This window comes from Tubulanus polymorphus, chromosome 1 (genome assembly GCF_964204645.1).
Source record: "Tubulanus polymorphus chromosome 1, tnTubPoly1.2, whole genome shotgun sequence".
Lineage (NCBI taxonomy): Eukaryota > Metazoa > Nemertea > Palaeonemertea > Tubulaniformes > Tubulanidae > Tubulanus > Tubulanus polymorphus.
In genome coordinates, this window is record NC_134025.1 from 10,702,861 (window position 1) to 10,719,786 (window position 16,926).

The following is a 16,926-nucleotide window of genomic DNA, read 5'->3' on the forward strand; positions in this document are numbered from 1 at the left end:
TGGGGGAAGATGTAGACAATAGGCTTTGGGCATCGCATTTCGGAATCATCCATCAAACATTTGTCAGCAACTGCTTTCTAGGTTCAAGCTTTGTGTCCTCCGGAGTTGTTTTGCTTTTAAATCTTGTACTCTTTGCACCTCTGGAGTGAAGGAAATCAAAATAAAAAAAGGGGGCCTAATCCAATAATGAAAGTTTATTAAAATGAAAATCTATTTACAATGGACAAAGTATCATAACATCACTTCATGAAGTATACCAGTAATTCTTACAAAATGTTTAATTTGATTATCCATATAAAATGCAAGCACCTTGAAATAACATGTAATTGTACATTTTTTGGTGAAACATATAGCCCTACCGAGATGCCGTAACAAGAGAAGAATCAATAATACAATCTTAATTGAACATCTTTTTGAACACAATATTTAGTTATATATAATAATAATATATAATTTCTCAAATGACCCGCATTAGTTACCAACATGGGTTTGAATTTAAACTAATAATCCAATAGTTTCAATTTTTGGTTTCACTTCTTATCGCAAAAGATTATATTGTTGAAATAAAGCACGGGGAGATCCAAGAATATGAGAAAGGGGGTGCCAATGGTCTCATTTTCGAATTATGATCATGCGGTAGGCAGTGCAACGAAGGCGCGATGCACGAGAAAGGGGGTCTGCGGGTCCTACCCCAGAAAAATTTGATGCTTTCTGGTGCATTCTGAGCACTCCTGCTAAAAACTAAAAGATCATAGTGATGAATTTTGTGTCAAAATGTCGAGCAATGTATCATCTTTACATACTCCTGATACTGACTATGTTTTTGAAATGTTTGGTGTGCCGAAAAAAGGGCCACGTGCCCCCCTCTGGATCCACCACTGTAAAGTACTATTAGTCAAAATAGATATCAACCAGTTGCTACCGTAATTAAAGCAAACGTCTCTATCAATCCAATTTCTCAAACAACTGATCATTAGTACTACGCACGAAAAATCTATCCTATATTTCTGCTTCGCGAAATAGAGGGATGTTGAAGTCTGACAGCATTAGATGACTAGACATATCAAACTGGAGTAAAAATAGACTTGCATAGCTCGCAGTTCTTCTAGATACTGTTAGCATAAACAACCAACACAAATAATGCATTTTTGTTGATTGTGCATAAATCCCACCGGCTTGTCTATCCATCAGTATAGCAACTACTCATCATTGTATACACAGGCGAGATAGAATACATACCTTAGGAGCGTACCAGTAACTTAATAATGCCTTAAATCTAATGACTGAACCTTATTACCGCATCATTTTAAGAATAATACCGATTGTGTAAACAATCATCAACGGATATTTCAACTTGCGTGTATTTTCACTCGACTCACTGAATAATTATTGACATTAAATGGTGCATAAATCCAAGCACTTCTCAGCATTTATAGGATTACTCTATTAATCTGAATGCCAATCCCCAAAATACATTAAATATGTAATTGATTTCAGCATAACTACGTACTTACTGAGGGGAGCTCCAGGGTCATATATCTGAGCCTTGGCTCTTATTTTCATCACAGAATAAATACGTTTTTGCACGAATCTATGATTTTAACAAAGATATAAAAACATGTTTTTGAAGGCTCAAAGGATTTCATATACATCGATGAAATCAGCTTTACAGCACAGAGCTAATTACAAAAAGGGTAATTAATTAATACCACTTATGAACTTTCATCATATACCATAGCATAAGGCATAAAATGCATTAGAAAGAGAATAATATTTACAACGAATGAAAAGATTTATGAACTCACAAATAAAGATGAATAATAAATAAGCTATAAATATTAACCCTTCGCTAAGTTACTAAAAGAACGACTATGACTAGATTAAGAAAATTTACACAGTGTTTTTTTAAGTACTACGAAACATAGAAATTACAAATGTTATTCAATATCAACAAATCACATCAGTGGAATGTTTCATTTATCCAAAAATGATGTTTTTATCTCATAAGACCAGGCTTATTTTGTGTTTTAGTGGCTTTTGAAGTCCGGGTGGAACTGCAAGAAGTCTGTTGGTATAATATCCCGGGGACACTTTGCACAGTCATGGCTGAGACTTAAGACCAACCGACCAATCAGTCTTAAAAATTAAAGCCACTTCTGGACTTAACTCTCAACTGTGGAACAGGTCCCAATTTCAGGTTTTGGGCAAAATAACCCTTATATTTTGAAATTTCAGTTATTATACCATCATGTTTGATGATTCATCGCTAGGGGTAACATGGATTCCCAGTCTATCACACGGTTTCTGGTCCCCGACATTTTTTTACCACCTCCCTGGGTGTCATATGGGTAAGTAAATGAATCAAATGAAATTTTAATCATGGATTAATTCTAATGCATTTTTCTATCAAAATCATTTGTAGACAGATGTAAATGCTACAACCTCAGTAGACTAGTTAACTGTTAACTTAAATAAGCCTGGCCTCCCTGGAAATAGCATTATGAAACATACATTTGAAAGTGCAATCTTTCAAGCGATGTGATTGTCATTCATATATCAGACTTGACGAAAGTCAAGTATTTCAATAGCACAAACTTAAATGGCCCAATCATAGACGGATCAGATAAAATATTTCTGAATCTTAATCATAATTTTGGACCCAATTACATAAAAACAAATGTATTGGTAACTTTTATTCAAATGAGCACCCTGATTTTTTCCGACCAGCACTTTCCATTCTACCACGTGTTGGTCTCTCATTTCATTGTGGCCCACTAGAGATAGTATGTTAACTGGGAGACGCCAGATTTATGCGAACACCGCAGCTGAATATCTGTAGAGTAAGAGCATGTTCCCTCGATCGATATCCGAAAAAGATTCATCGTTTCGATTACGTAAAGCACCAATAACTTCTTCCCAAGATAAAGCTCTAAGACTAAGTTCCCGCGTCGGCATCAAGTGTAATAATGATTCAATGTTCGCGTACCGATCGGATCGGAGCTGCGTAAGGGCACGCGACTGTTATAACGTATCACCTCCACCGCGCCGTCGCTTCTCGTCGTTTCGATAGAACCTGGTTCCTCCATCAAAAACGTCCGTTCGAGCGTCACCGGCAACGAGGAGTTACTTTCGAGCACCAGCGGTTCGCTTATTCCGTTGGGAGTTGCAGCCGTCGTCGTATCGGTGACGTCCATTTTGCTTTTACGTTTTCTCACGTACGCAACGATTTTGAAAATAACGACAAACAACACGAGTAGCAGTCCGCCGCAGGCTCCCAATACAAAGTACAGAATAGCCTTTTCACTATGATCTGTAAGAAATAATGAAAACAATAAAATCACTGAATCAATGCAAATACCATCTCCCTCGGCGGGGATTAGAACCTGATTGCATCGCAAGACGCTGCCACAGTTAATCATTACCAGTAACTCCTCTCCAAAAAAATGAAAAAGTTTGTTTTTACCAAATACCAGAACTTACCTGATATAAAACGAGCTGTACTGATCCAATCTGTTATGAACCCAATCGTAAATTCTGCCCACTTCGCGGATACGGTATTATTACAGTTTTCGGAATCTGAAAAACGGAAAAAAGTATGAATGAATTTGCTATTTCTGGATTATCAATCAATTAAGCGATAGAAATTGAATAATTCAAATTAAAAGATCGAGAATCCAGATGTTTATGATATGATAATTAAATATTGACAGTGAGTGACAGCATGACTGGACTAGTTCCATAGCTCAACAAATTTGGAAAGTCAAATAATGATCAAATTGATTTTTACACAAGAGTTGACTTATTCATACCTGTGGAAGGAACTGAATCCTTTTAAAGTAGGTAACTGTAGGTAGTATTAGATCAATTGTGTGTTCTAACTAACTTACTTTTGTGTGAATTTTAATTTTTTTTCTACATGTTTTTAGAAATAATAATGATAAATCTCTAATTATGTGTCATGGAACAGTTCTCACAACACAATGTACAAATGTAGTTTATTGTTAATAATGATAACTTGTATTATTTACTTGTACTTTAAGTAATCATTATCATCATCATTATTATTACTTTCATCATCATTGTTATCAATATCATCATCATTATTGACAATTATAAAACGGTGTCATAAAAAAATCATAGAGCGTTAAATTTAAAGGTTACGATAATAAATATAGCTGCAAAGCGGCGATAAGAGGTTTTCTGCTTAACAGCCACCCTTCACAATGAAGTGTACTATAAAAATTGGAAAACAAGTGGCTTTGGTGCTGCAACTATAAATATTTATCACCACAGAGGCACCTGATGCTATGTCACTTAACCCTCAGCATTCTAAATACCATTCAAATTAATTTCTTTACATAAGGTTCTTAAAAGGGCTAGCCTAGGGTATGTTGCAGTGTTGGCCCTGTAGTGGTCACTGATCAGACTGTTTTGGAGTAGCTAAATCTGTACTGGGGTTCACGGTTTAAATTGTTTTTACTCTGCTGTTGCACCATTATTTGGGTGTTAATGTTTTTTTTTGCGATTTAGGTACTCTTTCTCTACCTCTTTAGATCATTAAATCATGCAATGAAGTTAATTTGCATATATATCAATCATAACTATGTTTTCTGATGGAAGTTTCATTTTTCATATACCAGCAGTCGACACGTAATATTCTCATGCTCTAGAAATATAGTGTAACATTCATGCTTTATCATCTCAGAGACTAAGAGAGAGGGAGATATGGAATTCATAAGATAACATGATATAATATTTCCATATTATCACTGTGAAGCTAGTGTAGCGCGGTAAAATATTGAGATAAAAATCAAGTCGGTATCAACTGCCGAAGGTATATGCGTACAAAAACACGCACACATATTTCTGAGTGTCTTACCTGAAGGAGCAGTTTCATTCGGATACGTTTGAACTCGCGATGTCGGCGATGGTTTGGTTTTGCTTCCGGCTCCCCAGTCCGGATTTACAGACTGGTCTCGAGACGCATCGTCGTTGGAATGCACATGACCTCCAGAAACTGGGTCGCCCTTGAACACTTTGAGAATTTTCTTAGGAACTATTAATGAAAAAGTCAAGTAATAAGTAATGAGAATATTCGTCAATGTAGAAAAAAATACCTGGCATGAATAAGTAATTAGTTTAAAAAGATTTAAAGGATAACAAAATCTACTGAACAACTCTAGTCAGAAAATACTACCATTAAATTTCTTAAACAACTTATCTTAAACAACACATTAATATCATTCCATTTTTTCTTTTACAAAATTTATGATGAAATATTCATCTAAAGATAAAGATGATGTCTGAAACTTTGTCTTTCAATTTTTTATCGGATCATCTCTTGTACACGTCTGGGTGTGCTTATTCTAATATTTATTCAAGATATACTGGTCGAAATTTAATTACTACTTTACTACTGATCATGAATTGTACTTTAACTAGGAATAGACTAATAATATGTTATTAATAGTAAGAAATTAAAGTAGAGTTAGGGTTAGGGTCGAAATTGCATTGAAACTTGATTACAGCAAACTGATTGTAGATTGATAATAGAAATATTAAATCTATTTATGTAAGTATTAAGTAAAGAAATTTAGAAAAAATTTAAATTGGGGAAACTTAGGGGTACCAAAATACAGCCAAATACAATAGTAAGTTGGAAATTTAATAGAAACATCATTGATAAAATGACTGATAACTACAGTCAAGTTAAATCTATGTATGTAAATAATTTTTTCCCTGTGGCATTTTTTCCTACCTTACAAAAAGTGGCATTTTTACTGGCGGCATTTTTACCGGTGGCATTTTTACCTACAATCGGTTGACTCTTATGGTGCCATCTACATTTCTCATTTATTCCCATTGAATTAAGACAAACCATGGATTAACTTTGTGTAGATATAGATGTCCACATATATCCCAACCCCTCACTCATAAGAATACATGAATATTCAATGCCAATTACAATTCATCTTATGATAACAATTCAAACAAAAGATTCGAAATGTATTCCAATTAATTTCCAGGTGTGTTCATCTGTAGGAATTGTGTCTCAAGGCATAAACCATGTCATTTCTTAGTCGGAAACTAATTTGCCTACTAATGCCAATATTAACATAGTAAATAGACCAGATTTAGTTACTATTATAGCAAGACACATAAAGCCCTAGTAAAGCTAATGCTAGCCTCAGGGCAGTTTTTCACTAGGACATCCCTGATTTGCTATCTACCTAACAAGGGAACCACTGGTCAAATGATACCAGAATATTGACACTTTGGTGGCGTCTATAGTAAATTTAGGAAATTTCATATTTCAATAAACTGGAAATAGTCTAAGTTTGTACTTGAAACATATTGAGTGCCAGGTATAGTGTTGATTGTTGACAAACAATACATAATGTCAAATACATGAGGAAAGACTTCCTGCTTTATAGATATGAACAGATTGATTCAGTCAGAGCTATATAGGAACAGATGTCCACAGACCCAGGCACTTTTGCTAAATCCCAAGTGGACATACTGAGTTAATGAACAGTTAGATACTCAGAAAATTATCTGCACTGTGTCGTGGTAAATGCAGAAGTGACAAATCTGCCAGGTTCATACCAACTGAGAAACTGGCTCCCCAGGAGAGTTGTCAATTGATGAAATCAAACTCATTCATTGACACTAAAGCTCGAACCACTCTGAAATATACTTCTCAGCGCCAAACGCATTCATAACTTGGTACGGTCTAAATTGCTACACACTCTACTGTCGTGAGCATAACTTATACAACATGACTGGAATGAACTAAAACTAGCAACAAGACCTTTGATGTGCACATATCTGATACAAACAAATCGGAGACCGAGCTTTAGGTGCATATGATACTGTACCTAAACTTCAAGCACAAACTTGATAGATAGATAGCAAATCAGCATCGAACGCAAACATTGTATCGAAAGCTTTGAAGCTTTTGACAGTCGATACAAAAAAAAAGCTGATGTTCGTCTATCATGATCTTACTTACCGCACACATAAATTACGCTCAGGTATTTTCTTGTTCCCATCGGACAAGGATCGTTTTTAAAGACAGTTCGATCCACCGATACTTGACAGCGTTTTTTACCGTGGCATCTTCTCATCATTATATCGACGGTCCCTTCCGCTTGGCAATCTACAGAAATATACATTTGATCATCTATTCATAAGATAATTAACATCGAGCCCAATTCGGCCAAACTTATCCCTTGCGCAAATGCTTTAACGTCATTATCTGTATGATAAACATATATACTGTAAGGTAATGTTAGACCAAAACAGCAAAGTTAAGATTTGGTAGTGTTTTAGATTCAGAACGACTTACCTGTTTCAATTCCATCTCTACCAGCTGGACATTTGCTATTTCCTTGCCTCGGCATGCGGCCATAAGTTGCGGAATATATAGCAATCCGATGGGACCTTTTCGTACATTGAATCACCATTTCGTGTCCTTCGCAGACTATTTTGCTGTCAAATTCAGCTGAAAATATTCAATTCAATATTGATTCAGTACGATAAGCTTTTTAATAGGTTGCACGAAATTATTTGAAATTTGTTGATTGTCTAAAAATATATCTATTAAAACACCTGAGGCCGGTTTTATGGACTGCTGTATCCAGTTCCACAGTTGTGAGTTAAGATTTAACTGAGTTAACTCATTGAAAATGAACTAGTTTTAACTCAGAACTGTGGAACTGGGTCCAGGTCTCTACTTTAATCTAGGGGTTAATTCAATTCATAGTCGATCGAATAAAACCCCTCGGCAAACTTGAATACACGTCTTTAAAAACTATCTCTGAGCCCATTTTCAAGTCAAGAATGAGCACATTGCCTTTAGGAACTAGTTATAATTTCATTATGAGGAACCTGCGCAGTTCTAAACTATTCAAATGAGTCAACATTGTCAGCGTATTCATCAAAGGTTCCCCAACACCTTTCTTTCTTAAAACTCCCTGGTTACTTTTTGATATTTGCAACATTTTTTGAGCCAATCTTTTTGCTTAGTCTCCTGGCCTATATACACGTACTTCATTGTCTAAGTTGCTTCAAACAATTGTTTCTCAGTTAAAAATTGAACACATCAAACAAAAGCGATAAAAAGTATTTCTTGTATGATACTACACGCATAATATGATATAATACCCAAGAAATCAAAAGCAGCGATTTCTTTTTTTGAATGAATGCCAAACATATCAAGATCGAAAATGTACTAGCATATAACCTATGATGCAGTAACAATTTCTTCAGTGCACAAGCAAACTGAAAGTTGTTCAACAACGATATATGATACCAAGGTAAATAAAAGAACTGGCAACTAACACAACTTTTTGAAAGGTTAAATGTGATTTTTCCACCATTTAATCGGTGTATTTCACGCCGATGGGCAGAAAATTTCTTTATATACACACATATACTGGAACAACTTTATCCATCCAACATTGTTTCTCCGAACTATCTGAACAAGAAGTTAATCCAAGGCTTGGCACTAATGCCCTCCCATCCTGTGCCAATACATAATAGACCTTGCAAACGGATGGTTGGAATGGTTGGAAATGGATAGGGATACTTTTCAACTCCCAATTCTCAACGGAGGTCAAATGTTGACAAATTTACATATATGGCAGTTTGCTCAGATCTCGGAGTACTCAAATGATAACTCCAAGCTCAGATTTTCTTCAACACGGCAGGTTCCTTTGACCTACTATCAGTGGTTAAGAAAAACCCTGGGATTCACTAGGTCCTTCATATGGGTCAATCCATTAATTAACCCAAAGGTGAAAAGTTTAAACTGGTCCATTATATCTGATGCCATTAACAAATAGTCCACACATCATGTACTGATCATAGTTATATAAACAACCAGCTTGAAAATAAGACCAATCAAAATTGTTTTTAAGATGGCAACAACTTTCATCGTAGATTTATTGCCTAAATTCATTTCCTAGAAATTGAACAAATACAGCATTATCAGCTTCATTCCAAAATTTCATTACCCCTTTACCAACAACGAACTATGGTACACTCCGTGCAAGTAGCCTAAGACCTTTTTTGGACTGTAGAAATTTGTCCCGCTTTACCGATACGCCAGTTGATACCGATAGTTTCCACGAAGAATTTCTCCATTTCAAGTGAACTCGCCGAGGAATGAAGGTAACAGTTATATACATACATCAATCAAACAATCGATCATATCAATCGTTATAGCAATTACAATAACCTCTTACTGATCGTACTCACTCGGTTTGCACTTATAGTTCACCTCCAAATACTTGGTCGTTCCCGGACAAGGATCAGTTCGGCCGAACACGTCGGACGATGCTTCGACTTTACAGCGCCGTTTATCCTCGCATAGTCCAACTACCGCCTAAAACAATAATAATTATGATAATAATCATAATAATAATAATAATAATAATAATTTATAATAACAGTCATTCATATAGCGCAGGTATCCTAAACAGAGTCTAGTTCAAATGCGCTCCAAATTGGTATTATTTGCCCCAGCCTACTCTATTCCATGTTTCAGTCATCTCTCCCTGGGAAGAAGTAACATCCGAGCAACTACTAGGCGCTCAGGAGTCATCTACTGCATAGGCCAGGTACCCATTTACTCTTGGGTGGAGAGGGGTGATGACGATAAGTATCTTGCTCGAGGACACTACGGTAATGTATGGGGTTCCAACCCACGACCTGGTTTTCCAGGGTCAAATGCTCTAACCTCTTGGCAGAAATAATTGAAAAGAAAAACGCTATCTTCAATTTTGAAATAACCTCCGCAACTTGCTCATCTCTGGAAGAGCTCTGTACTGAGAACCATGATTTGCGGTTGAATTTGACTCCTAAGATTTAATATTAGTTCGTCCATATCAAAGATTGTAAAAGAGTCACTTTAAGATCATTGAAGCCATGGGCATCGTTAGAAATTTTAGCGGGGAGATCGAATCAGTAATATCTGGAACACAAGTGCCAAAGGAGTGAGCCGGATGCTTGACTTGGGGGTCAGGTCCTATACACTCCCCATGGAGGTGACGCCCATGGAAGCTTCAATTTCTTTCTGCACAACGTCGAAAAGATCAATCGGTCATTTGAGAAAACATCGTTAGTTAAGTCTTTGGACACTATGGTAACGAGTCCTCTTTATTATATATATCCTTAGTTTGTGATTGGAGTCCAAGGTTTGCGTAAAAACAAAATGATATGGAACCCGACAATAACACTTGGTTTCTTCGTTAACTTCCAGGTACTGAGTTAAGTTTTCTGCGGTTTTGTTTGATGAAGAATACGTTCAACCAGTTGTTGTAAATGTTGAAGTTAGTGGTGAATATCTCTCTCTCTCCACCATCTATATAGACTTCAAACTACCGGTCGTATCTCTCCGAGAATAGAACAACAACATCGAACTTATACTACTCAGAATTCTGTTTCAATAGTCGGCGCAGGTGATAAACACATATACTAGAAATCTCTTGAAAAAATTCTACAACTGGCATCAAACTTTTTTAAATCTAACTACGAATTCCAACTTCAGCTCATCACAAATTTTGAGATACATTTAATGATAATATTTGTGAGAAATCATTATTGGCGATGAGTTCTGATAAGATTACAGATTACACTACAGTAAAACTTGATTTATCCCGGTTATATCCTATCTAATCAAGATATTCCTAAAGGTCCACCTACAGTATAAAATGAAAGTAGTGAAAATATGTTCTTTAATTCGGATCTCCCATAAAGCGGATAGATTATCAATCACTTCCAACTGATATGGATCAAGCAGGGATCTAATAATAATAATAATAATAATAATAATAATAATAATAATAATAAATAATAATAATGATGATAATAATAATAATATAATAATAATAATAAATAATAATAATGATGATAATAATAATAATAAATAATAATAATGATGATAATAATAATAATAATAATAATAATTATAATAATAATAATAATAATAATAATAATAATAATAATAATAATAAAATATATAGCGCAAGTATCCAAACTAGAGTCTGTTCAAATGTGCTCCAAACTTGGTATTATTACCCCTTCTAGATCAATTTCGAGGGAACAGCAACATTGAAAGTGAAATTAAGGGAAATCTTTCAATTTTCAGATAAATTGAAATTAGTCAAACTACCGGTCATGAATTTTCCAAGTTTCAGGGAGGTTTGTTTCCATTTGAAAAAAATATGCCAAGTGTTTAAGTAAATACCTAGCCAGATAATCGAAATATAGGTGTCCTCAAAAAAGAATCAGCTATTCAGAGAAACAAGACCCTCTTTAAAAAAATTTGAATGATTTACTTGTTCAAACATGTTCAAACTGAGTGGAAAGAAGTAAGCCAAATTTTTTTTTCAATCAGCTTCGCCAAAAAAGCAACAAAGTTTGCAGAAAATCGAAATACGAATCCCACCTTTTAGTGGAAATATTAACTGTGTATCTGAGACCAAAACCTTCACTGGATTTACTTTGAAATTCAACGAATCTTTTGATGAATTATGAACTTCACTTCCTTCTACCCGGAATTTGTCATGTAACGTTGAAAGCTTCCAGCTGCGATGGATTAAAATAACAAAACCCCCATAGTGGTTTTTGATAGTCGGGTTTGAAATATGAACTCGCGCCACTAGTTGGGAACTAATATTTGTGGTAATAGCAGACGTCAGATAAGAAATGTTTGTTATAATAGCCAAATCAGACCTAACAGCGTTTATTTACAAAACAAATTCCATCTTTGTTTGCTAATCAGGGCACAAGAGCTTTAGGGGGATATCTGTAAATGCTTCGTCCGTATTATGAATTACGGTATATTTTGATACAGATACTTACCGAAACACAAACAATTCGAACCAGCCAGATTACTTTAGATATTTCCAAATGAATGAACATCATCTTTTAGATAATCCTGCCACGGCACTATTTATTCCTCTCTCGAGTTGCGAGGAGCAGCGCGCACAAGAAAAGAGAGAGTTTGAAAGAGAAGTATAGGGTCTGATATATGTTCCGTAGAAAGACCCAACGGATATAAATCAGGTATCCACATGTAAAGCTTACAACATCTGGCAACACACGGTTCTACACAGGTATCGAATGCTACATTTTACAGGTATTTCCACTCTAATCGGCTAATTCAAAACCTCAAGGGGCAGATCAGGAAATTCTAGGATTACTGTTTTGGGGGTGGGAGGCACAGGAGCGCACCTCAGGCCCAATTCAGGGAGGTTTGCACCCCAAAAATAGAGCTTAAAACCAAAAAATACATCATTGGAAGACATTAACTAATTTTTGGAAATACAGAGAACAAGCTTAGGTATCAGTTCAATATTTTTCATTTTCCCGTAAAATATCAAGGCAACTCGACATTGTTAGCGGGGTGCGAACCCCCTGCACCCTCCCCTCGGATCCTCCCCCTGGGAGATGGAAAAGCGAGCAATTGAAAAACCTTTGAAAAAGTTGTTTTTAAGCACATTCATAAGAATTTGAGGTATCCCATAAATGGTTAAAATAGTGAAAAGATGGCCAACTGGGTTAATGCAAATAAGCAAATCCAAACTGTTCATAAAAAATTCAAAGATACGACCAGTAAAAACGCTTTGAATGTGTGAAGACCACTTGAATATATGAAAACTGCAATGATTATCTTGTATTTATTCATACAAGTTAGAAATTCTCATTCTTTCAAATGGCAGATGGACCTCAAAATCAACAGCTTTTTACTAGGACCCAATATAATGCATAATAAAATGAAAATAATGCAAAATAATGCATCAAACATTAGGGTTATTTTCTGTCTGACTATAATACATTACATTTATTTATAGTTCTTTTTATCTGGACGATAATTGTAGTGGAAAGTAGTTGAATAAATGTTTTCTTCATTGTTTCTTTGACCAGGTTAACAGATACAGGAGCGAAGAAAACCAGGTGTGGCCAGGTGTTGTTACCATGTATAGATCATCTTTGAACAGGAAATCTGTGATTTTTTGGTGGAATGGTTCACTATGGGATTTGCACAAGCAATTTGCAAGAAGCATCAATCATAGCTGAGCAGAACTTTTGCTCCCTCTCGCTAGTCGGATGTACTTTATTGCTCTCCATAACAATAAAAGCGAAATCAACCACGACTAAGCTCAAATCTACACTCGCCACTCAAGACGAGTGTGATCACTGCCCAAAGCAAAACTATCACCATTAAATGTAAAGCATGCATACCCATTAGGAAAATGTTGGGCATTGAAAACTATAGACATATATAACGAATCCTACACTAGTATAACGAAAGATGAAGTCTGAAATAATATAATGATTCGATGTTTCGACTATAACCTAATAGCAAAAGTCTCTTTATGTATTTCTGCTAATAGTCATCTTCAGGATTAGGTTATCGTCAAAATGATGAATCAATAAATTACTAGCTTTTTCGGACTTCATTTTTCTCATCATATCAGTATGGGATTCCCTATATATCATCGCAACACCGACATAGCGTTTCATCAATGGTTTATATGAAAGCTATAGACCTTTACCTGAAATGCTTAGATATAAAGGATTCTTTAATACCCTTTGAAACACAATTGTTGTTAATTAGTTAATAGTAAGATGAATATATTAGATCATTAGTCAGCGAATATAATGCCTTCTACATCGCAGTCTTTCTTTGAACTATGAACGACCCCATTTCCCTGGGTGAGATCATTCTATTCATCTCAAAAACTAGCACAAGTACTGGTAGTCCGGGGTCACGCGAGTTTGCTTTTTGCGATGCGCGCGAGCACTCACCCGTAATGAAGTTTTAGCTAAGCACTGCGTATCTTCTTTCGCGTTGGCTACGGAAGTAGGTTGAATCACACCTGGCGGGATCGGGCACACTTGACTACTCGGCGCTCTGCGACCGTAATGCGCGAACTGCACTAAAATGGTCGTGCCCTTCGGACATCTCATGTTCAGCACGTTTCCTCGGCAAGCGTGCTTTTTGAACGTAAAAAGCGTGCTCGCCAGAATCCCTGCAATGAAAAAATGGGAAAATAGTCTTCAGAACAAATACTTGGCAATATACCTATGAAATTTGGGAAATTCACGTGTTATCATCATCTACTATCATCAACTCCAGCGGCCAAATTTTTAGGGTTGAAAAGATTCAAAATTTTGGAAAGGTTCAAAATGAAAGATTGTTCAATAATAAGGGCAATGAAACTATTTTCATTCATAAGTTCCACAGTAGTAAGAAAAAATCATTCCATTAATGATTCCATTTTCAAATATTTAACTAGAGTCTAACCAAAGCGTCACAATACCCATCGATGAAATATAAAATTTACATTAAGAACAGGAATTTCCCTAGAAATGTGTCACATATAGCCAATACATTGTCAGGAATGCCTTTTTCTTCGGCAAATTTCCTACTTCCTTTGAACGGTAATCAATGGATCCGATTACCGCGATCGTGTTTAGAACAGGTAATGCCACAAATGACGTAAATTCAGGAAATTAATCCTACGCAAACAAGTCAGCGATCTATTTCCGATCCGCTTGACCTCGTAAAGAACCACAATCGACAACAACGTCAGAGCAAGATTCGAATAAGGGTATCCGGTTATTAGTGTGGTTTTTTGGCAAATGTGAAAGTTTTAGGGCTCACAAGGGTTGAGTTTACTGTTTACCATGAACAGCAAAATAACACCACCATCGAAATAGAATACTCTAAACTTCGCCTAATTTGACAAACTGGGACCAGCAAAATTGGTATGAGATAAGCGAAGTCAGAGTTAAAGAAAGGTAAGATAAGTCCAAGCAAAGTGAGGTTTACTAACATAAATGCACATTCTAAAGATTATAAACTCAAATAACTCAATAATTGGGTATATCAAGGGACCATCATAAGGTGCGACCATTGGCAAGAGTGGTTTCATGATAATGGCTTTCTGCCTTAAGATTGAAGATGCCAATCCCGGATATAAAATGTAATTCATAAATTGTTACGATACACGTATGTCTTCTTCGTTGACTTATAAATTGGAATTGATTAAGCGCGTGTATGGAAGAACTACTACACTGAGAAACCTATCCAATTATGTGTGATATCACTGCGGATATTGAACATCAACAATAGTCCTATTAACATATAATAATCAAACTTTCATGAGTGATTAGTCATATTCGTAGAGAAGTATTGATTGGGCAAATACTCTCCAGCAGCACTCCTGCTCCAGTAGATATTTCAAACAAAGAAACAGCTGGACCATGATACTGCACATCAGTAACCTTACTACTTATATAGTTTCAAGATATACCATCAACTTAAATAGAAGTTTCTCACTAAGTTGGACTCAAAACTTCGAAATGACTCGCTGTTATGGGTTAGAGCACATTTTCCATGAAGGAAACTAATACAGTTTAGTAGATTGAAGCTTCATTTTGAAACTGCTATTGAAACTCCAGTCCAATGGGCCAATTGCTCAATAATCAGTCTTTAAATAGACCATTGAGTCTATTTATTGTCACCACATTACCTCCTGTCTTGCTTTTAGTCTTAAATTTCCTTTGTAAATTATTATTCGAAGTAGAAGAGTCATTATCCTTCATCTATACATGTTGTTCAACTACCTGAAATGTCCTTTATACAGGATGTCCTTGTTTTTTATCTTAAAAAAGGGTATATTCCTTCTTGATTTAAGGTGGTCCTCATATGGACCGGGGAACTGGCTCTGTAGTTTTCTGATTAACTTGAACCACTGAAGACTGTGCAAACAGTCCAGGTAGGCCCTATATACCTTTAAAAGATGGAGGTTAGGTGTCCTTTAAAGTTTCAAAGTCAGTGAAGAGTTGTTTAGATGTAAATATGATAAGCAGCTGGTGAATATATGGAAAGAAAATTTTGACTACCTGATCAACTGAAAAGTAACCCAAAGGCAGCTAGTGAGCTAAGCCTACCCCAGCGAGTCTGATGTTTACTACAGTTTTTATGCTAATTTTAACAGAATCATATGAACAATTTCATTTGAATGACTTCAAAATTCTTGATCATTTATAGATACATTCCAAAAAATGAACAACTTTGAATTAAATATTCCAAAAATATCCTGGTTATCAATATCAACCTTACACCAAAAATACAATAAGAGTATGATCTTTAAGAGTATTTTTTTATAATACTTTTAACTGATTGTTAATGAAAATTTTTTCAATCACCAATTTTGCAACTGGCGACATTTTAATTTTATTCATATAACTGTATCACATCGACACCATTGTTATCAGAAACTGAGAATACATTTATTACTTGATAGTTGTTTCGAATATTCAGCTTATCCAAAAAATTCAGAATGATTGAATTATGAAAAATAAGATTAATTACCCATAATACCAAAAGTCCAGCTAAACTTTTAACAGAATGATGAAGAAATAAGTACTGGTAGTGAAAATTGGCTAATTTTCTAAAAAAATATCATCTTTTTGGTTAAAACAATTGAAAATGAAAAAAAAAACTTTATAGGCCGAGGTCTGTTCTATTTTCTTCTTACCACTGTTCCTAGAATCTGGCATCAAAGCGCCCGACATGAATGACAAAGTACTCAACAGTACAAGCCAAATGAAAACTTCAGTCATGGGCATGATCTTCTTCTGTGCTGCTGAGATACAGATGCGAGTTTTAGCTGCGCTACATCTTGTTTAAATCCTTTTTCTTATTAAGAAAACTTTGTATCGAATATAATAAACATCCTCGAGTTCCTTGTCTTTGTGTATAAAATCAACAAGAATATCACCCGCTAATCGATGTAATTTGAAATCATTCCGGCTTTTACAACAATCACGGCTTGTCACCACCACAATCAGTGTATGTCTACTACAAACTACTATTACTACAACTCTAATCACTTCAATGTGGTG

At 35.5% G+C, this 16,926-nt stretch overlaps 1 protein-coding gene across 1 annotated transcript; it reads right to left on the bottom strand.

The window, feature by feature from the left end:
• Positions 1–228: 228 nt before the first annotated feature.
• LOC141907501 (protein eva-1 homolog C-like) lies at positions 229–16,868 on the bottom strand. Its single transcript, XM_074797168.1, has 8 exons — positions 16,560–16,868; positions 13,819–14,042; positions 9,262–9,388; positions 7,349–7,504; positions 7,013–7,159; positions 4,880–5,056; positions 3,481–3,576; positions 229–3,310 (listed from the first exon to the last, which is right to left on the bottom strand). Exons 1-8 carry the CDS (start codon positions 16,648–16,650, stop codon positions 2,955–2,957), a joined length of 1,374 nt encoding a protein of 457 aa, XP_074653269.1. The 5' UTR covers positions 16,651–16,868; the 3' UTR covers positions 229–2,954.
• Between the last annotated feature and the right edge of the window lie 58 nt (positions 16,869–16,926).